General features: G+C 39.6%; 1 protein-coding gene and 1 long non-coding RNA gene across 5 annotated transcripts in view; both read left to right on the top strand.

The window, feature by feature from the left end:
• The window catches only part of myripb (myosin VIIA and Rab interacting protein b), a 281412-nt gene that overhangs the window by 252154 nt on the left and 6057 nt on the right, over positions 1–23201 (top strand). For 2 of the 3 annotated variants that reach the window (XM_067434434.1, XM_067434435.1), the window contains exons 11-16: positions 785–1870; positions 13472–13534; positions 16829–17011; positions 20108–20269; positions 20348–20440; positions 20593–20665. In XM_067434434.1, the coding sequence (XP_067290535.1) occupies positions 785–1870; positions 13472–13534; positions 16829–17011; positions 20108–20269; positions 20348–20440; positions 20593–20665 (1660 nt within the window). The remainder of the gene's footprint in view (positions 1–784; positions 1871–13471; positions 13535–16828; positions 17012–20107; positions 20270–20347; positions 20441–20592; positions 20666–23201) is intronic. The other variant, XM_067434436.1, reaches the window with a different exon arrangement.
• On the top strand, positions 4636–8568 carry LOC137063357 (uncharacterized). 2 transcript variants are annotated; one of them, XR_010901375.1, is made up of 4 exons: positions 4636–5002; positions 6426–6577; positions 6688–6777; positions 7329–8567. It is a non-coding gene; the product is annotated as an uncharacterized lncRNA (long non-coding RNA). The 2 variants fall into 2 exon arrangements; XR_010901374.1 differs by lacking the exon at positions 4636–5002 and having other exon boundaries at positions 6072–6577; positions 7329–8568.

Here is a 23201-nt window from a genome sequence, read left to right as displayed (position 1 = left end):
ATCATTGCTGCTTATGGGTGAAGTTGCACACAACACAACGTATATAAAGATAGCTTATTTTTTCTATAATCAAGTGTGTAGCAAACATTAGCCCACATTTTACAACTATTTGAGCAAACAAAGTGACGAATCATTCATAAATGGCCATCACTACTTGTGTGCCACAGCACATAGCCTCTTGCGGTTTTGCTTCTTTGCCTTGGTTATTGGTTATAACACAAACATTTATTCTTATCATCATACCTGAGATTTTTTTATCTGAATTTTTTTGTATTATTATTATTATATTAAATATAAGAAAATTAAAATAGAAACGTTTTTTTTGTTTTGACAGATACTATTTTCCTTGTTATAAGTATATATTTACATACATTTAATTTCAGTTATTCTCCGAAAACAACAAAATACTTAATTTATAGTATATGACTGAAAGGTGACGATATGTAGCTTATTATTTGTCATTATTTTTGATACTAAATCAGAGTCAATTTGTAGCAAGATTTGCAGTAACAGAGACAGAAAGTATCAAATTATTGATGCAAAACTAGATATCTTTTTTGGAAATGTCCATTTGAAAGTGGTTTGATTTGACTCCAGTAGGTGGCACTGCAGGGCAGGGTTTGTGCTTTTATTGGCAAAAATAGTGTGAATGTCCTTCAACTTTTTTTCATCTCAATCATGAATCTTTATTTTATATTTTCGTATTTTTTTCACTTTCAGAATTTTTATCAATCTCTCTCTCTCTCTCTGCTCCTCAATCCCCCCTCTCTTTTATATATCTCAGGAGAACAGCGCTGTCCTCCTCAATGCCATGATGATTCGCCGCCAACAGAGCCAGGAGAACCCAGTTCCTCTGAATTACCAGACTCCAGACACTGTGACCCCTCCTGATTTTTTGACCTCTGACGCCATGACCCCTGAACCTGATTATCAGAACACAGTGGCTCACAACTCTAGTGCTGCCAGCCCGCTGATGCGGAGCCTATCAGGGGCCAGCAAACAAGGGTTCAACCATCAGGGCCCTTTGCTCAGGGGCTCCTCTGTAAATGAATCCCTGGAACAGGAACTAAGATCCAAACTTGGTGAGATGGTTGACCAAGTCAGTGAGAGGGATGTAATGTCATCTAATTTTGAGCCAATCAGGGAAATGGGCGACAAGCAAGAGGACAGGGTAAGGGAAAAAGAAAGTGATAAACCGAGACCGAAGGAGAGGCGTGAGAGCAAACGAGACAAGAAGGAGGGGAAATTGAGGGAAATCGAGAAGCTGAATGAAAGACAAATAGTTAGGGAGATGGACACAAGTGATGCAGTGAGACAGGTCAATGCAGAGAGAGAATTGAAAAAAGAGAGGGAACGACAGAAAGAAATCGAAAGACAAGTAGAAAGAGAGCGAGAAAGACAAAGAGAGCTGGAGAAACAAATCGAGTTGGACAGAGAAAGGCAGCGAGAGATCGAGGTGCAGGTTGTGAGGAAACAGGAAAGACAGAGAGAAATGGAGAAACAGCTGAAACAAGAGCATGAGAGACAATCAGAGATCGAGCGAGAGATAGAAACTAAAAGGAAAAGCATACGCATGGAAAAAAAGAAATTAGAGCCTAAAGTGAGTGTGAAATCCAAAGAAGAAGATAAACAGGAAGTGCCCTGTGAAACTGTGGGAGCATCAGGTAGAGTAAAGAAGCAAAATAACAGTTTAGATGAAGACAACGATGAAACAGAGATGGAAAAAGTGAAGAGAATATCACCACAAAGAAGCAAATCAGAAACAGGGTTAGAAAAACAAGAACAACTTGAGACAAAGACAACAAGGTCTTCAACTACATCTCCAGACAGCGTCCCCTGTGGTCTGGAGGAGCCACTGTCTCCATCAGAGGTAAGCACTGGTTCCAGCCTATAAGGGTTAGAGTTTGGGTTAGGGTTCCAGTGAGCTGCCTAACTCTAAAATCTTTTGACATATTGACAACTTTAACTACCTTGATCAATACAAATCTCTTCAAACTGTTCCTCAACCATGGAATTAGCTGGCCTGAAAGAGAAAATAAACTGTAGAGAAAAGTAAATTATAATGCTCACTTTAGTGTCTTTTGTAGCACTGATTAGAATATAATACAATACATTTTGGATGCAACGATGCATAATGTAGTAGCATAAAGTATGTTTGAGGCCTAAATAAGTCTCACATTGCATTGCAACAAGATTACTTAAAAGTTTGCAGTTGTGGAAAATATCCATAGACATAAAAATAGATAGATTTCTCATTAGCCACTTTGGCCCATTGCTGCATTACGTCAACAAATTCACCATGTTAGGCTTCTGTCACTTTAAGATCTTAAGCACATTACATGGATCTGGATCTGCTACGCATCCTATATCCTAACAACTTTTTGCGTTTATTTAACACTTTTTAACTCATTTAAGACTGCTTAAGCACCATTCTGTGAGATTCACAGATGTGCACTAGTACAGATTTAAGTTCTTATTTTTGCAACTTAATGCGCTTGAATGGTTCATTAGCACTTGAATGAATGATAGTGATGCTGAGTTAAAAAGCTGATGCTGAGTTAATTGCGTTAAATATTTTTTTTAAATGAAAAAATGAATCGCATGCGTTAACATGCTATCTTTGGCAGCCCTAATATATATATATATATATATATATATATATATATATATATATATATATATATATATATATATATATATATATATATATATACCCAGGTCCTTCTAAAAAAAAAAAGCATATTGTGATAAAGTTCATTATTTTCCATAATGTAATGATAAAAATTAAACTTTCATATATTTTAGATTCATTACACTTCAACTGAAATATTTCAGGTCTTTTATTGTTTTAATACTGATGCTTTTGGCATACAGCTCATGAAAACCCAAAATTCCTATCTCAAAAAATTAGCATATCATGAAAAGTTTTCTCTAAACGAGCTATTAACCTAATCATCTGAATCAACTAATTAACTCTAAACACCTGCAAAAGATTCCTGAGGCTTTTAAAAACTCACAGCCTGGTTTATTACTCAAAACCGCAATCATGGGTAAGACTGCCAATCTGACTGCTGTCCAGAAGGCCATCATTGACACCCTCAAGCGAGAGGGTAAGACACAGAAAGAAATTTCTGATTGAATAGGCTGTTCCCAGAGTGCTGTATCAAGACACCTCAGTGGGAAGTCTGTGGGAAGGAAAAAGTGTGGCAAAAAATGCTGCACGACGAGAAGAGGTGACCGGACCCTGAGGAATATTGTGGAGAAGGACCGATTCCAGACCTTGGGGGACCTGCGGAAGCAGTGGACTGAGTCTGGAGTAGAAACATCCAATACTTTTTTCGAATGAAAGCAAATTTTGCATGTCATTCGGAAATCAAGGTGCCAGAGTCTGGAGGAAGACTGGGGAGAAGGAAATGCCAAAAGTCCAGTGTCAAGTACCCACAGTCAGTGATGGTCTGGGGTGCCATGTCAGCTGCTGGTGTTGGTCCACTGTGTTTTATCAAGGGCAGGGTCAATGCAGCTAACTATCAGGAGATTTTGGGTTTTCATGAGCTGTATGCCAAAATCATCAGTATTAAAACAATAAAAGACATAAAATATTTCAGTTGGTGTGCAATGAATCTAAAATATATGAAAGTTTAATTTGTATCATTACATTATGGAAAATAATGAACTTTATCACAATATGCTAATTTTTGGAGAAGGACCTGTGTGTATATATATATATATATATACACACACACAGACACACACACAGACACACACACACACACACACACACACACACACACACACACAAGCATAAATTAGTAAATTCAGTTAATACAGAAATTACGATTTTCTTATCAAAGTGATTAAATGTTGCTGCAAAAATGAGTACAACCAATCATTGATAAAAATGAAAGCAATTTCTCAACCATTAAATTGTTATATAGGCCACTGAGTAATTTTCAGACTTAATGATGACAACGTTGAAACCACTTGACAGAGAATTGTCAGAAGACTTGTTTTGTTACACAAAATAGGACAATGGTAAAAGAACATCTCCAATAAAATGTTCTAAGTGTAAAAAATATAGCAAAAGTAATACAGAAACTTGAATTGAAACAATCAGGCCATCACTTTTATATTTAATTTTGAGATTAATGTTTTTTGCTAAGGAAAGAACAGGTGAACTTCTGGTTATTCATACTCTGGTCTCATTAGACCAAATTAATCATTTTGGATCTAACAGCATCAGAGTACACAACTCTATTACTTAAGTAAAAGTAAATAAACTGGTCAAATATTACTCCGTTACAAGTGTTCTAAAAATGGATTTTTACTTAAGTAAAAGTACAGAAGTATTTGTTTTTAAAAGTAGTTAAGTATAACTTTTATAGAAGAAAAAAATAATCTACTAACTTTCAAAGCTGCTACCGAAACCACTTTCGACTTTGAAGACTTTGATGGGAATGTATTAGAGTAAAAAGTACAATATTTGTAGTTGGAATTTAGTGAAGTTTATACGTTTCCAGAATAAGTAATACTCAAATAAAGTACAGATACTCAAAAACTGTACTTAAGTACAGCACTCAAATACATTTACTTGGTTACACTGAAAAAAGTATAACTTTAGTGTTGTTCGTTTAATGTGTATTTTCTCATTGAAATAGCTTAATTTTTTTAATTTTTTCATGTCAAGTAAACATTTTAGCTTAGATTTATGGTTCAATCCATTTTTTTACATTGATAGAATCTAAATGGGCAGCGGGACATTAAACTGAATTTATTAATTTGATCAGAGCATTTTTTTTAGATTAAGCAGGATTTGCACATGCGCATTGTTGACTTGCAGATCCCGCTCTCTGTGGTTCAAAAAAAAAAAAAAAAAAAAAAGTCTGAGAACTGTCTGAGAAGAACACAGCACGAACTTGAGCGGTGGCCGTGACGATAACGTTACATTTCAACGGACGTCAGACCCATCCAGCCAGGCTCCGAGACTACGAGGAACATTGATAAGGTAAGAGAAACTTTGTCTACCGTTAACGTTTTTACCTCAAGTATATCTGACGGGACTTGAGTCTGGCCGTAATTTCAGCGCTAACGCTTGATAGCGTGTAAATTAACTTTTAAGATAGCACTCGAAATGTTCGTAATCTTCATTCAAACTATAACGTTCGGTTATTTTAGCCCCTCATTGGGCGGGTGAGTAACGTTAATAACCTAAATGCATGCAAACTATCTAAATTCATTTCGTGGGGGCATTGACCGTGTCAAGGGAAAGAGTTAACAATAACATTTCTAGAAACAAGTGCAGTTATAGCCTACATAAACTACAATATTTTCTGCTTAACTTTTATTAGACTCCAGTTCAAAAGAAAAGTGTGTTTTTTCGCTGAGCACATTCTCTGCAGTCCGAGCGCGCTGAAGCGCTTGCTCATATATCTGAGGTAAATCATTAACACCATCACTGCTTACAGTATTGAACTAAATACATTACAATCGGCTAAAACGAATAAGCAGGTTACTTTTCTGAAAAAGAGTGCTCCCGAGTCTGTGTTTCTCACAGTTTGCGTGAATCGCGGCACAATTCCACACACACACAAAATACCGGCAGTTCAATAGTGAAACTCGCAGCTCTTAAAGGGGCCACACTCTATTCCAGCTCTTAAAGGGTTAGTTCACCCAAAAATGAAATTAATGTCATTAACTCCTCACCCTAATGTCGTTCCTTACTTTTAAGACCTCCATCTTCACACACAGTTTAAGATATTTTATATTTTAGTCCCAGAGCATATGCAGTCAATGCCCACTTTACTGTCCATTTCCAGAAAGCTAATAAAAACATCGAAAATACATTTTGGTCCAAAAATATCAAAAAGACTTTATTCAGCATTGTCTTCTCTTTCGTGTTCCTAAAAAAAGATTAAAACGGTTCGTGAATCAGTGAATTGATCAATGATTCGGATCGCCAATGTCACGTGATTTCAGCCGTTTGGGAGTTCGACACGCGATCCGAACTGCTGAAATCACGTGACATTGGCAATCCGAATCATTGATTAATTCACTGATTCATGAACCATTTTAATCTTTTTTTGAGGAACACGTCGTAGATTGAAAGTCATAGTTTTTGTGATACTTGGACCAAAATGTATTTTCGATGCTTCGAGATTCGAATTAACTAACTGATGTCACATATGGACTGCTTTGATGATGATTTTATGAAAGTGAATGTTTTAGGTCGGCATATAGCAGAGAATAGACTGGGCACACGACTACTCGTTTAAGTATGGCATTTGCCATACCCTGGCATTCCACATTTTTAGACCTAACTGTTGATTCACTAATGAGTTGTTGTTGTTGTAATTTAGTACGGTTGTGCTGGGGATTCTGTTTTGTGTTCACCATCTTCTAAACTTATTTCTGTATGCTCTACTTTTAAGATCAATTTAAGTTCATGCGAATTACAACAGTTCCTTTGGTGACAAGTTGGATTACAAGTTCTTGGTGCAGTTGGACAAGCACTCCACCAAACTGTTGGAGGTCATCAGGAGCAAGGGAGGAGTCCACCAGGACATTGCAGGTTTTAGATGAGGTATCTATGAATTTGATAATCAGTGGGATCCATGGCTGAATAGTGTTTTTTTTTTTTTTTTTTTTTTTGTAATTGTTTAATTTTAATTCATAGTTATTGTTCTTACTCAGACTGCAGACATCACCATCAGAAGAGAATGCATCCTCAAATCTCTGATCTACCTCGGCGAACCTTTTGCGCACCTTTTCAAAGAATACCAGGTAAGGGCATCTCTCTCACTTGCTCACACAAATAACACCTACAGACTAACATGGTCATAGTCTAGGTTTTCCTAGCCACTTTTAATAAATAGGGGTGTGATGAGAAACTCAGCTCACAAGATGAGATTTTAACACTATTTATGAGAAATCTTTGATGCTGAATTTTGAGCTGTGAACACTTAGACCATGTCCAGACGTACCAAAACAATCTTTTTTTTCCTTGTCTTCCCTGGAACACTGTCAAAATAAGTGTGTCCAAAGGAATCCATTTGCAAATGACTTAACACCTATATGCTATGTAAAATCCATGCCTGGTCCTCTCTCTTCCTTCACTGTCGTCGCTCCTCCTTTTATTCTCCCTTCACTCCTCTGTGAAAGCTCTGAGACCAGTGTGACGTGCAGTTGGCACTGATCATCCAATTACTTACCGGCCTCGCTTTGCTCTCACTCGTCACGCGCCTATTCAAGTTCAGTTTAGAGTGTGTAAGAGCTGAAAATGGGAGAGTTCTGAAACTATAATGTACTTATTTTCTCTTTCTTTTTTTATGCAGGAAAATGAGATTGAAGAACTGGAGCAAACAACCATGGCGATCTTTATCACTGGGAAAGAGGATCCTCTTCATCCACCAAAAGACATTAAAATTGTCATTGAAGGATCAGAGGTCCGGAACCTGCTTGCTATATTGCATACAAATAGGTTATATTTAAAGGTTTAGTTCGCCCAAAAACGAATATTCTGTCATTAAAGGTCCCGTTCTTCGCAATTCTATCTTTCAAACTTTAGTTAGTGTGAAATGTTGCTGTTAGAGCATAAATAATACCTGTAAAATTATAAAGCTCAAAGTTCAATGCCAAGCGAGATATTTTATTTAACAGAAGTTCCCTTTCAAAGCCTACAGCGAACAGCCGGTTTGGACTACACCGCTGCACTTCCTGCTGTAATGACGTCACTAGAACCGTTTGTTGACTAACCCTCCACCCACAAGAACACACAAAATAGGGGGCATGGTCTCGTTGCTCTCCTACGTGGAGAAGAGCGCGCATTCAGCGCTTGCATCGCCCCGTTATGGTAAGAGGCGGGACCTTTCCGGGCAAAGTGCGCTAAGCTGCTGTCCAATCACATCACGGGAAGCGCTGGCCCAATCAGAACTCTTTATGGGTCTTAAGAGAGAGAAATTACATTGGTGTCATTAAAGGCCTGTCTGAGCCATCGGATTTCAACTAAAATATCTTCAATTGTGTTCCGAAGATGAACAGAGGTCTCACGAGTGTCGAACAACATGAGGATAAGTGATTAATGACAGAATTTTTATTTTTGGGTAAACTAACCCTTTAAATGTAGAGCTTACAGCTCTGTATCAGAAACTGATGCAGTGTTCACTGTTCACTGTCTGAGGAGCAGTTCCAGGATTTGTCTCTGGTGTTCAGCTGAAAGAGACTGTTCATCATCATATACATTTATGGACATGAAATACATTTGTATCTTAATATTTTAATTGTATTTTAGGATGTTTTATGGTGAACTGTGTTGTCAGGACAAACATTCCTAATTTAATATTACTACTAATGTGATGTCATCAAGTGGTGATTTGATTATTTGTAACAAATTTGTATTTTTGTGTGAAGCAGACTGTTCTTCATACATGTGAACATGTTCATTGAACAATAAATATAAATGTGTTCTAAAGGAAAGTGTTATGATAGTCATTGATCAAAATGTTTTAAAAGCTTTTTTTTGTTTTGATTATACATTTTAAATAATGACATCTTAATTTGAGACAACCTAAAATAATTAATTTACTTTGGCCTATAAATATTACTTTGTTTTAATTTAAATAATTAGTTTATCCCAACATAAAATAATGATTTGTTAGTTTGATCCAGTTTAAAATAAATCGTTTGTTCCAATCTAAAATAATTAGTTTGATCAACCTTTAAAAAGTGGTTGCATGGATTTAAACTTTTCAAATTAAACTAAATTAAATTATTTACTTGAGTCAATGTAAAATATTTCGTGTGATCGATTACTTCAATTTTTTTAAGTTGATCCAAGGGTTTTATTTTTTCAGTGTACTGTCCGCCTCTGCTGAAATCTATGCCTTTGCAAAGTGCTGAAGGAGTGGGCTTAATGTTGTCATAAATTCATACACCATTGTGTGATATAATACAAAATCATGAAACAGAAAATGCAATTTTCTCATTATTTTTAGTGTTATTCGGCTTTTTTTTCAACATGAAATTACTTAAGTTGACAAGCATTTCACATGACCTTAACGGTATTGGGCACCTTTGGGGGATTTTTTAGAGACAATTTGAGCAACACTCCCCATCAAACATCAGGGCAGTCAAGGAGGTCATTGTCCAGGTTTTAAACAAAACAGAGATGTTGTGAACTTGTACAATTAAAGCCAAAAAGAAGAAGGGCAAGAGCAGTATACTTAAAGTTATGGAGGACATAGGCCTATACTAGAATATTACATGTTTCTTGTAATTTAATTAAGGGTGTACGCGTTTTTGCAATCTTTCTTTTAAACTCAATTGGCTACTCTTTTTATTTTACAGATATTGATGACATATTTTTCTCAGTTTTTATTAAGTGTATGTTTAATAAATTTCAATTTTGTCACCTTTCCATGAATTTTAACCATGATCATTAGGGAACAGAAAAATAACTATGTACAAAGGCGGTGTGCTCATTTATGCTGAGTATATATAAAGTATATATCAAATGGTGTATTGTAGTACAGACAGTATTTTTGAAAGAGCATGTATTGTAGGTGGTTCACTTTGCTTTAGAATTGAGGCACGATTACCTCTTTGATGTGAATAGGTGTATATAAAGTGATTATATAAATATAAAGACCCAACTTTCTTTTATCCTGATAAAGAAACAGCACAAAGATGTTAAGTGGGATGCGTTCCTGCCAACAAATCATAGCCCTACCTAAAACCTGAGGCTATTGATTGGTAAAATGTGGTTCCAGCAAAACCTAAAACAATGTTGATGTCCTTTTTGTGTAAATTACAAGATGACTTGTAAGAGACTGATCTCCTTCAGAAGATGCCTACTCCTCTAGAACCTTCCGTCTCTCTCTCAAACCATTAAACGTGTTCCTTATCGAACTTAGAATAAAGGTCTTTGCTCGAATTGGTGATGAGAAGAAGCCATGATCAAACACACACAGAAAAGCATGTCTGATAAAAGCTAAATTCTGTGTTGCTACTTCAGACTTGCATCTGTGCATGAGGCATGCACCAGCCTGCAACATTAATATAGAACCTCTCTAGATGTTGTTAGGGAAATGCAAACAATAAGGTTCTGTCTTCCTTTAGGGATCCTTTTCGCCTTGCATCTTGTCCTGTCCTTTCATTTTCAGCCTGCTTCTTGTTCATTATGTTAAAGTAATAGTTAAAACAAAAATGAAAAATATTTCATCATTTACTCTCCCTTATGTTGTTCCAACCCAGTATGACTTTCTTTTTATATGCAGAACACACACACAAACAAAAATACATTTTCATGACTGTTTTCCAGGCTCTTTTTCTGGCATCTGTGGTTCCATGTGGAACTTTTAATATCTACAGAACCATTCTATTTCACAAAAGGTTCTTTATGGTCTTGAAAGAACATTTTACCTTTCAAATGATCTTCACACTAAGAAAAAAATGGTTCTTCTGGGAACCCAAAATGGTTCTTCTATGGCAATGCTGAAAATCTTGAAATCGTCTCAGGTTACGTTTGTTACCTGGTTCCTTGAAAGTTGAATGAGATGCTGCGTAATTGTCTGAAGAAGATGCAAAAGAGTGGCAGAGGGTTTGGCAACCCCAATCCCTTCTCAGGGAACTGGGTTACATACATAACCTGAGACGTTTCCTTTTGAAAACTCAAAGCCACATCATGTCTTGACACTATAGGAATTTTAATGCGAACATCGCCATCCCTTGAGACTGCCCACAAGGCTGTTTTTCTGCACAGACAGTTGTGAGCATAGGCTAAATCTGCCCTAAAGGAGCTAGATGTTGAAGCCGCATCCAGACTATGAAACCCTTTTCTCAGAAACTTACTCCAATGGCTAATATAGTGCTTCTGCTAATACTCCCAAGACCAATGTTGGGTCCCAGGAAGGAATTTGTGATTGATAATTCCCTCTGTGCAAGAACCAAGACACCAGATATTGTCTCCGAACAGAAGCCTCATCCAAGCGATCTTGAAGGAACTCCAGCACTGAACCAAGCACCAGTTCACTGGGTTTAGGTTGCTCTGCTCGCACCATGAAACAAAGAGTCGCCATTTCGAGACATACAGCTGCCTAAATTTAGAACTTAGAATTGTCTTAATAATCTAGGATTTGAGACCAGAATCTGAGCTAGTACCCCTCAGGGGCCAGACCCAGAGTTTCTGATCTCCAGTTTCGTCCCCCTGCACTTCAGACAGAAGGTCTTCTTGAAACAGAATCTCCCATGGAATGCCATCCAGGAGCAATATCAGGTCTGAGAACCATACTTTGGCAGGCCAGAGTGGAGCCACTAGGAGAAGGTGGACTCAGTCCTGGTGAACCCTCTCTAGGACCCCTGAAAGCAGATCTAATGGAGGAAAGGCATACAGATGCAGCCTTGGCTATGTCCAGCCCTGCTCTTTGAACACAACTGATACCCCTTTTTCCACCAGCATGAACCGGGCGCTAGTTTAGAGGCAGTGCTAATGTCAGTTCTAAGTTGGTTCGACTGACGAGCCTTTAAGAACCGGTATGGCTTTTCACAGGTTAGAGAACCATCACAGCACCAGGTCTTACATCACTGTTTACATCTCACCTTTCTCAGCAACGCTAGCATGGTAGCGGGATACACAAACACTCCAGGCTTGTTTGAGATGCATCTGTGCTGCACGGACCGATTTTGATATGATATCAAAATACTGCATGAGCAATTCAAAATCATAAGGAGTCGTTTGCTCTCACTGTACTTTGATGTCATACGGCGATCAGGCTGCACACTGCACACCCATGCATCTAGAACAAGCCTTTCATAAACAATGGCTTATGGTTTTATGATCCTACATCGGCATCAAACATGCGAATCCAACACATTCGTGCTGCTCACCATGATTTGTATAGATGGAGATTACAATCGAGCAGCTGTTAGCTTGATTAGCTGCTATTTAAAAAATGGCGGTCATAATTTTGTGTTTGTCTTGATGGTCACGGTAGCCCTTTCCCCAGCCGCTGATGCAAGCAGTTCTTTCTTCTAGCCCAGTAATGTTTTGGTGCTACTTAAGAACCATTTTTTCTGGACCGAAGCTGGTGCTTTGGGTGTGGAAAGACAACTTTCCACACTTTCCACACCCTTTCAAGAAAGATTTGAAACTAGGCTCTGGCTCCGAACCAGCACCATGGTGGAAAAGGGTTAAGACTGAGAGGGCTGCTTTGCTGATGTACCCGCCTGTGTGCCTACATCCAACTCCTCAGAATCAGACACAGACAGTACAGTATGAGTTCCTCATTCTGGTCTGAAAAAATTACGGAGTGAGGTTCAAGATCAAGATCATGGTCTTTGGAGTCATTGGAGAGGGCAAGAGAAAGGGCTTGAGTGCTCAATTCCTGTACTTGTTTTCTGACATGATGGAATCTAACACACACACACAAAGCAGCAATGACACACTCACACGTGCGGCTTCTGAAGGCAAAGATTTATTGTTTCAGTGACATACTGTGTTATGCCGCTATGACGTGTAAATGCTTCTGCTCACATGAAGTGTACACATAGCAACTTGCCATGACGTGACATTGAGTTCCACTTGAAAGGGAACTGCTCTTCCCCTCCTTAGCAAGTTCATTAAATGCCCACGAGTGTCGTCTAGCAACTCTCAATACCCTTCTGAGCTGTATTCCCCTAACTCTTGCCGGGCCAATCACATCGTGTATAGAGTCCGTGGGCGGGGCCATAATGACGACGGCCGAGTTGCGTTTGCGTGCTTCTAGTAAACACAGAAACTGGCGAACGGCGGTCTTTCGAATCAGCTCTGACCGCGACTCTGGAAGACTTGGAGTTAAGTTTTTCTCTGAGAAAAGAACAAAGAATGGCACTGAAGTCATTCTTAAAAAGGGAAGATGTGTTCTGAGTTTTGCCGACCGGATACGGCGAATGTTTAATCTAGCAACAAGCTCTGTTTCACCTTCGTTGCTCTGGTTGGTGTAGCGCTATCCTATCGCGTGCAGAGGGAGTTTGAAAGACAACCGTTTATCCCGCCCCTCGGATTGAGCCCTGTCTATGGTGAGTTTCCAGACCAAACTTGATGTGGGTCTGGCTTGTCATGCTAGGAAGATTACCCATGAATATCAAATTTAATTTTAAACAACACGACCATGTTAATGGCATTTTTAATGGTGCTTCTTTAATGCATTTCACTAAAAAATGAAAAAAAGAACTTCATACAGGTTTGGAATGTCATGAGTTTGAATAAATAATGAAAGAATCCTCATTTTGGGGTGAACTATCCCTTTTTTACTGTCTTGCGTCTTTCATCTTTTTATCATTCTTTCCACTCCTATTTCTCTCTCTCTCTCTCTCTCTCTCTCTCTCTCTCTCTCTCTCTCTCTCTCTCTCTCTCTCTCTCTCTCTCTCTCTCTCTCTCTCTCTCTCTCTCTCTCTCTCTCTCTCTCTCTCTCATTCTTTTCACCCCTTCTTGTTGGTTCAGGAGGGTCTGAGTGATCGTGCTCTACAGCAGAGGCTTCAGTTACTCTCCTCTCTTTTACAGCAGGTGAGATACATCATGATGAGATGATGAAGTAGAGCTGGAGAGATTCCTCATTTTATCAAAAATTAAGTCCCTCCAGTATTTTTCTATGCTGCGATCGCAAAATGTAACAAAATGTTATCAAATTCCACAATTTTGGGAGGCACTTGCAATTTTTCAAATTCGGTGCAGTTTTCAGGCCTAGAGACACGTCATTACAAAGCACATTCAGCCAATGCCAACTTTGAAGTAGGCTATATGCGTTGAGCTTAAAATGGTCACTTAAATTCTGTTTACTTCCATTGCATGCTCTCTCTCTCTCTCTCTCTCTCTCTCTCTCTCTCTCTCTCTCTCTCTCTCTCTCTCTCTCTCTCTCTCTCACACACACACACACACACACACACACACACACGCGCACACCATGAGGGACTGGGATTTTTTATTATTATGAAAATTGTTTTATATTATACTGTCTATTTATCATTTTCATACTGTAAATTGTGTGTTAAAAATTGTTTATGCTATAAACATTTGCCCCTTAATAGAATAATACAAAAAAAATCCCAATTAATAGACAGTGCCTGCAAACATTTTGTTATATTCTGAGCAAGCATAAACATATTAAAAATGTACCTTTTTTTAAATATTTTAATATAGTGTAAATGTGGTTCTGGCATGGGCGTAGATGACGCGGGGGACGTGTCCCCCTCACTTTTAATAAAACGTATTTTCATCCCCCGCACTTTTACTGGGTCTCACCGATCCTAGTCGACCCGCTCCGAGCGGGATTCGAACCTGCGCGAGGGCGGGCAAGTTAACAGGGACGCTAAAAACAGCTTTCTCTAATCTCGGTTGAGAGCGCGCTTCTTGAGGTCACGGGCAAATGTATTTACATAGAAACCAAAGTGAATACATCAAGATTTAAATTCAGAGACAAAAATTATCTATGCAGGACCTGTAATTTTATTCGAATCTAAATATGAGGAGGGCGCTCTCACAGAAAGTCCAAAAGCGGATTCGTAGAGGTAATACCTCTGGAGCTGTAGCTGAGCTGAAGGAAAACAATCGTTATGAGTGATGAAACGTGACGACGACAATCAGACGATTGCGACAATATATGCTTTATGTGTGTTTTTCAAGTCATCTCAATGTAGGCTATTTATTGACAATAAAGTAGGCTATATGAATAATGCAGCTTTTAATGTTTAGTATCTTCTGCTCACCAAGGCTGCATTTATGTAATCAAAAATAGTTAAAACAGTACTATTTTGAAATAGTATTACAAATTAAAACAGCTTTTTTTCTATGTGAATATATATAGTAATTTATTCCTGTGATCAAAGCTGAATTTATAAACATTACTCCAGTCTTCAGTGTCACAAGATCCTTCACTAATCGTTATAATCAAGATATAATAATCAAGATATAAGATATAAAAAATAATTTTATAATCAAGAAACATTTATAATTATTATCTGTGTTGAAAACAGTTGTGCTGCTTAAAAATGTTGTGGAAACCACGATAGCCTACATGTTATTTTTCAGGATTCTTTAATGAATAGAAAGTTCAATGGACAGCATTTATTTGCATTTATTAAATACATTATCTTTTTTAATATTAAAAATATCACTTGTGATCAATTTAATGCATGCCTGATCAATAAAAGTATTAATTTCTCTCTTTTTTAATTTTACCACAAATGTTTAGATTGTTTCCACAAAAATTAAGCAGCACCTTGAGCAGCAAAACTGATAATAATCATAAATGTGTGTTGATCATCAGATCCTCATCTGAGAATGATTAGTGAAGGATCATGTGACACTGAAGACTGGAGTAATGACGATAAATTCAGCTTTGATCACAGGAATAAATGACACTTTACTATATCTTCACATGGAGAACAGCATGGTTTACATCAGAATATATCTATATTTTTTTACATTGCATAAAATCTATGGAATCTTAATGCACAATTGTTTGTAGTATATAAACCAATCATAAAATTGGCATAAAAAATAGGAGAATAATATTATAGATATTAATTAGTGGTTATTGTTCAGCAGTGTATTTGATATCTTGCCCAATTAAAAGCAAGAGATGTGATAAATTATATTGGTCCAAAAAAAAAGGGGGGGGGGGGGGGATTACGACATTTCTGTCCCCCTCACTTCTGAAAAGATGGCTACGCCCCTGGGTTCTGGAGTACTTCTTAACTTAGGTTTATTCAGTGCTGCACGCCTACTTGTTTTCTACATATTCCCTCACTAGAGATGTCAGTTTTCACACACACACACACACACACACACACACACACACACACACACACACACACACACACACAGTCCCTTTCAGAGCCACACAAGCTCTGAGGACTGAGTTTGGATCAATTATTTCTTTGATCAAAGCATACACCAACCCAACCATTAATTGATTCCTGAAGTATTCATTACTGAACCACACTGCTCCTCTCTTTCTTCCCATCTCTTTTATTCTCACTTTCTCATCTTGAAAAGTCATTTTATCTCTTCATATTACCCTCTCATGTGTGCTTACTGTCTTACAAACAAAAATGTACACCTCATATTGATGGCTTAGTACTCTTTATGATGCACTTTGAAAAACGTATTGACAAGAACTAATGTACTTCTCATCCGTGTTCTTTCCTCGTTGTGCAATGACGTGCGTTCTGATGTTAGTATGAGATTTTGTAAATGTTCGATTATTTCACGTCACATTCTCAGGCACATTGTGTTTTGACCCAGTATCTCTTATAGAAATAGTTCACTCAAAATGTAATATTCTGTCTTTATGTTGTTTTTACCCAAATGTCTTTACAAACTTTGATGCTCTTTATTTTGTTGGGGGGATTTGAACAACATGAGGATGATTTAATGAATGAATAAATGAATAATTCCTTTAATTCCTAAGTGTGTATGTTGATGGGTGTGTGTTACTCACGTTTGAAACACCCTCAATGATGACATTTCATCTCTGACGTGTTAGAGAATCTCTCATCCACGTATGTTCACGTCACACTCTTCTCCCATAATCCTCTTATCCTGTTCATTGATTGAACAGCTTGCACATGACAAGCAACACATCAATGCTTAAGTGGAAATGAGATCTTGGCTTGCTATGTGGAAGTTGTAATCCACTCAACGGTTAAAATGTTCAATGTTTTTTATTTTATTAATAATAACAAGGTTTTATGGAAATATTAAGAGCACCTGATTCATTTGAATTTCTTCTGTTTTGCATATCCATTTATTAGTGGTTTTCTCCTCTGTTTTATGTGCACTTTTATGTATACGGAGCAGAAGTACTCTGCCGCATCTTTATGCAGCATCACCACAGAGGTTCTAAAGGTCCTTAATGCTACAGAGGAATTGCTTGGAGAGGCAGAAGGCAAAGTTCATGACACTTCCCCTGCTGGCACACCCATGTCCTCAGGTCTGGGAACCAGGAAGCTAGACCAGCACCTCACTAAAATGGAGGAAAATGTAAGATTTATTACTAGAACATTTTCTAAAGTTGTTCTTATTAAGAGTAGAAGTCCAATGTAAGTTTTAAGACAAACCATATTTGTGACCAGTGAAACAAAAGAACTGAATGTAACTTTCAAAAAGTAATACTAAAGATAATTTACACAATAATTGTGTATGTTCGTTGTGTCAGTTTTGTTATCTGTGCCATGCTGTAGTTTTCGCTTGTCTGCCTTATTCAGTTCACCTGTCATCAATTAATTAGCTCATTAGTCCTTGTTTCGTTTAGTATTTATAGTCCCATGTTTCCTGTTGTTTTGTGAAGTCTGTCTCCCTGTATTTCCTTGAGTAAGTGGAATTAAAGATGGTTCTCTTAGTTTATTTGTCTTCATGAGCTCTCTACCCTTACGACATGTGGCAGAAGACAGGACTGTGACAGTGTTTATTTTTGCTGCTTTTTCTTTTGTTTGTTTTTCCCTTCAATCACAATGACCTCTCCCTCAGTCCAGTTAGTCGACTGTGGTCTGGGCATCCATCTGGCATCTCCTCCTCCTGGCTCCACCCCTCCACTCCCTCCCTGATGGACTTATTATTTGGACTTGGTTTTGTCCTTCTCCAGTTCTGTTGGATTCTTTGTGACACAAGACGTGTTCATTGTGTTTTTAGTTTTGTCATCTGTGCCATGCTGTTTTGATTTCGTTGTTCCTTGTCTGTCTTAGTTCATCTGTCATCAATTAATTAGCTCATTAGTCTTCATTTGGTTTAGTATGTATAGTCTAGTGTTTCCGAGTCCCATGTTTCCGTAGCCTGTCTCCCTTTATTTCCCTGAGTATGTTAGATTAAAGACTGTTCTCCTAGTTTATTCATCTTTGTGAGCTCTCTACACTTGCAACATGACAAAATGCAGCAAATTTTGGCTCGCTCTTATATAACTGAAGCTGAATTACTTTTCTCATGTAACACATCAGCCAAGCTCCAAGTATCTGCCTACTACAGTCCCTGACAAAAGTCTTGTCGCTTGTGTACAAATTGACCTAAAGTGCCGCTGAAATATATTTCTAATCAAGATTTTTTTTTACAAGAAATGGCTAATTTTAATCCCACAAGCTTTTGTGATAATGTTTCAGTGAAAAACTAAACTTTCAAAAAGTATTCTAATATTCACAGCTTGGTAAAGCCCATTGACTCAATTTTTGCAAAGACATAAGTGTTGTCACCTTGTCATATGAGCTTCACCTGTGACTAATAATGGATCAATTAGGTCTCAAGTGTGTATAAAAAGAACCCCAGTACACTAGACCTTCATATCAACTGCAACTAGACCTCTGCAAACATGCCTAAGATTCACCCTGAGACTAAAGTTTTGATTATCAAGAGGCTGAAGACCAGATCCACAGCTGATGTGGCAGACACCTTCAATGTGTCTCAGCGTCAAGTACAGAGGATAAAAAAAAAGATTTGAAGAGACTGGAGACGTTTTTGACAAGCCCAGGTCAGGTAGACCCCGCAAGACAACTGCTCGAGAGGACCGTTTGTTGGCTCGAAAATCCAAGGCCAGCCCATTTTCCACTGCAGCAGAGCTCCACGAGACCTGGTCACCTGAAGTCCCTGTGTCAACCAGAACAGTTTGTCAGATTCTGCCTCGAAATGGCCTCCATGGTCGAATCAGTGCCCAGAAGCCAGCACTAAACAAAAGACAATTGAAAAACCGTGTGGCATTTGCCAAGGCCCACAGCCTGCTAAAAGGATGGATGCTGGAAAAGTGGCAGAAGGTGGATCAGATGAATCTTCTGTTCAATTACACCACAGTCACCGCAAATATTGCAGGAGACCTACTGGAGCCAGAATGGATCCGAGATTCACCCAGAAAACAGTGAAGTTTGGTGGCGGAAAAATCATGGTCTGGGGTTACATCCAGTATGGGGGTGTGCGAGAGTTCTGCAGGGTGGAAGGCAACATCAATAGTCTAAAATACCAAGAAATCTTAGCTACCTCTTATATTCCCAACCATAAAAGAGGCCAAATTCTGCAGCAGGACGGTGCTCCATCGCATACTTCCATCTCCACATCAAAGTTCCTCAAGGCGAAGAAGATCAAGATGCTCCATGATTGGCCAGCCCAGTCACCAGACATGAACATAATTGAGCATATGTGGGGTAGGATGAAAGAGGACGCATGGAAGACGAAACCAAAGAATATTGATGAACTCTGGGAGGCATGCAAGACTGCTTTCTTAGCTATTCCTGATGACTTCATCAATAAATTGTATGAATCCTTGCCAAACCACATGGATGCAGTCCTTCAAGCTCATGGAAGTCATACAATATATTAAATTTGGATCTCACAGCACCACAACTTAATTTGCTGACATATTTTTGTATTTGCTGTAAATTTGTTCAATTTCTGTATAGGCGACAAAACTTTTGTCTTGCCAAAATTTGACCTTTCCGTCTTGATTAAATGATAAATATTTTTTCTGTGAAAATTATTTATTTCAGTGCATTAAACATCATTTGGGAGGGTTTTAGCTTTTCATATGAGCTATTTCTAACACCAATTAATTAATTAAAAGTCAGGTTAATATCAGGTATTTCTAGAAAATAGATAAGCGACAAGACTTTTGTCAGGGACTGTAAAGTAGCAATGCCCCAATGTTTTTTTCATTAAAAACAAAAAGGTTTTAGGCCAGTTATATATATAAACAAACTTTTTTGTTTTGGTGAAAATATAAACGTACCATAGGCTTTTGCACAGTACTGTAGGTTTAGATGGAAAGAGATTTATGGATCAAAGCAGGCCAAAATCCTAAACGGAAATTAAAACTTTAAACTAGCTGATTTTCATGCTGTTAATAATCCACAACTATTAGTATGCTATCCGTTGGTTTATCTCCACCAAAAGTGTAAGAATGTAGTCTCCCGGGCACCATATGGCGAGAAATCTGTTAAATTAAAATCTCAAATTTTCTACAGAACACAGAACACCCACACCCCCTGGACCCCACGTTGAAAAACCCTTGATTTAGTGTTGCCTCATAATTCAGCTCTCTTGTTCCTCTGTGAAATTCTGATGGGTTCTGTGATCTTAGTTTTTGATCCTGTGATCTGTGTGCAGGTGTATTTGGCTGCAGGTGCTGTGTACAGCCTGGAGGGGGCGCTGAGTGATTTAGAAGATTGTGCACGGAGCATCAGCAGCTCCACCACAGAGACAGAACTGGCCTTCCTGGAAGACCAGGTGGCTACTGCTGCCGCCCAGGTGCAGCAGTCCGAGCTCCAGGTGTGTGCTTGCTATGTGCTATCGATACAATATCAGACACTTCAAGTTTAAATTTAGAAGTTTATCTGTTATCCCCAGATCTCAGATATTGAAGCAAGAATATCAGCCCTCAAAACAGCAGGTCTGAATGTATCATGCACACGGTTTTCCAAGTACAAATCTAATCCCCTGGTGAGTTTCCTCTGCACCTTAATTATTACACTTAAGATTGGACTTTAAAAGAACAAGCAGTGTACATGTACAAATTATTATAACTGTAATGGGTTTTCTGCATGATTTTAGACTTAAAGCATATTAGTGATGTAATATTTTACCTGCATCAGTCCCAGACGCTGGACTCTTCTCGTCATCAAAGGAGAAAGCTGCCTGCTCCTCCTCTCAGAAGTCTGTCATTAGGTATGAACACACACATACTACACTTTGAAAGGATTATTTGATTCACCTTCATGTTTTAAATCATATTAAAGGGTTAGTTCACCCAAAAATGAAATTTATGTCATTAATGACTTACCCTAATGTCGTTCCACACCCGTAAGACCTCCGTTCATCATCGGAACACATTTTATGATATTTTATATTCCTTATATCGAGGGAACTTCGCACTGCGTCGGAACAACGAATTTGGGGATACTTCCTTAGAAACAGCACATCTGAAGTCTGAATGAAATTATTCCAATCTTGATTGGTGTTGCGTCATGACGTAGATGTGATGTCATACCCGGAAGCTACATAGGGGGGCCAGCGCATAGTAACGGCAATTATCGCGATGAAGCAAGCGCTCTTCAGCGTAGCGCTCTGTGTCAATTGTTTGTCTATTTATTGTTGTCTGTCAAAAATATATATTGTGTGAGTGGCGACAGAGAGAGTTCAAGCAATGTGTGCACCCATGTCCCTGTTTAATGCAGGTTTGAACACACATTCGCTTTGTGTGAAGTGCCTGGGTGTTCAAGAGAGGCTTCAAGAGAGATCGCGGAAGGTTGTCGCTTGGTTCACACACTGAATATCCTCCCCGACTAAGCTCTGCCGGGTGGCCGCTTCAGGGGGTCGGGCAGGAGGATCGGTGCATACCGGAGACCAGCCTCTAGGCTGGTTCCCCAAGCAGAATGTTTTGGTGCACGGTTATACCTCCCGAATATATCTACTGGGGCCCTGTGTACCGTGGGCAAAGGTTACAGACTGCAGTTCAGTGTTCCACCACCGAGGTCATCGATGTGGTCTGGACGGTGATGTGCCTAGCCTAGTGGCAGGTTATGGAACAGGAAGTGTGCTTCCTGTTGGTAAAGGAGGCCATAAAGTGTCCCTCCGCTAGACAGGGAGTCTGGCTTTTATGGCTGCTAATTCATTAAAAGAAAAAAGAAAAGGATGGGGGGGGGCGTTGCGTCCCATAATAGATTTACTTGAACTGTTCTCTGAGGAGATTCAGGTTCAAGATACTCACTATTCCATCATGAGCAGATCCGGTTTGAGGACTGGTTCGTCACGATAGATCTAAGGATGCATATTCCGCATCTCCCTCCTTCCTGCACACAGGAAGTTCCTGAGGTTCACTTTCGGGGTGAAGTGCACCAGCATCGGGTTATCTCGGTCGGCCTAGCTCTTTCCTCTCACACCTTTACCAAGTGTATGGATGCAGCTCTGGCTCATCCCAGACTCCAGGGCATCCGTATACTGAATTTTATCGATGACCGGCTCGAAATGGCCCAGTCATGAGAAATGGCAGTTCGGCATCGAAATGTCGTTCTTGCCCATATTCGGTGTTTGGGGTTGAGACTCAATGCAACAAGAGCGTTGATGCCCTCCCAGAGAACCATGTTCCTGGGAGGTGTATGGAGCTCGAGTACGATGTGGGCACAATGGTCTCCTGCACATATCGAGTCCATACAGATGATGGTCTCCAGAGAAAAACTAGGCAGTAACCTCACTGTGAAGCAGTTTCAGAGACTGCTGGGGCTCATGGCAGCAGCATCCAACATAAAACGTTTTGTTCTGTTGCACATGAGACCGCTACAGTGGTGGCTGTAGACCAAGGGGTTCTCCCCGGGGGAAATCCATTCCGTATGATCAGGGTAACGAGCAGATGCCTTTGTTCCCTAGTTATATGGAAGAAACACTGGTTTCTGTCCCAAGGTAATCCGTTTCAACAGACGCCTCACTGGTTTGGGCGCAGTCATGGACTGCCACTTTAAGGGAAGTCTGTGGGAAGCCTTCTTCCTGGTACATCAATTGCCTCAAAATGCTGGCAGTCTACAAAGCTCTGAGGAGCCTTTTCCTGGACCTCCACGGCCACCATGTCACAATACGATCCGACAACGAGGCCGTAGTATCGTATCTGAATTATCAGGGGGGCCTGAGGTCACGCCCTCTATGCAGACTGGCGCACCAGGCCCTCCTATGGTCCCAGGGGGGAACTGTCTTCCCTCAGGGTGAGGGACATCCCCAGGGACCGAAACCAGGGAGCAGACATCCTGTCGAGGCAGGGGCTGAGGCCCGGGGAGTGGGGCTCCACCCAAAGTTGGTCATGTGCGAGAGGTTCATCCCAGTGGAAGTGGATGTTTGCGTCTCAAGAGACGTCCCACTGCCCACTGTGGTTTTTCTCTCATGCATCCAGCCCCACTGGGGTTGGATGACATGGTGCAGACATGGCCGAGGCTGCGTTTGTGCACTTTCCCCCAATCACTTTGCTCCCAGGAGTCCTCTGCGTGGCAGCTCCCTCTGAGGAGGGATCTTCTATCTCAGGCGGGGGGCACAATATTTACCCCCGGCTGGGAATTTGGAGTCTTGCGTCTGGCCCCTGAGGGGGCCAGGTGTCTAGAGGCCGGCCTGCCGACAGATGTGATTGAGAGGGCTCTGTCCTCAAGGAGACTGTACACCCTTAAGTGGAATGTGTTTTCTACTTGGCGTAGAGAGTGTGAGGTGGACCCAGTTAACTGCC

The sequence above is a fragment of the Pseudorasbora parva genome, chromosome 24 (assembly GCF_024679245.1).
Source record: "Pseudorasbora parva isolate DD20220531a chromosome 24, ASM2467924v1, whole genome shotgun sequence".
NCBI classification, from domain to species: Eukaryota; Metazoa; Chordata; class Actinopteri; order Cypriniformes; family Gobionidae; genus Pseudorasbora; species Pseudorasbora parva.
This window is presented reverse-complemented; position numbering and strand designations above follow the sequence as displayed.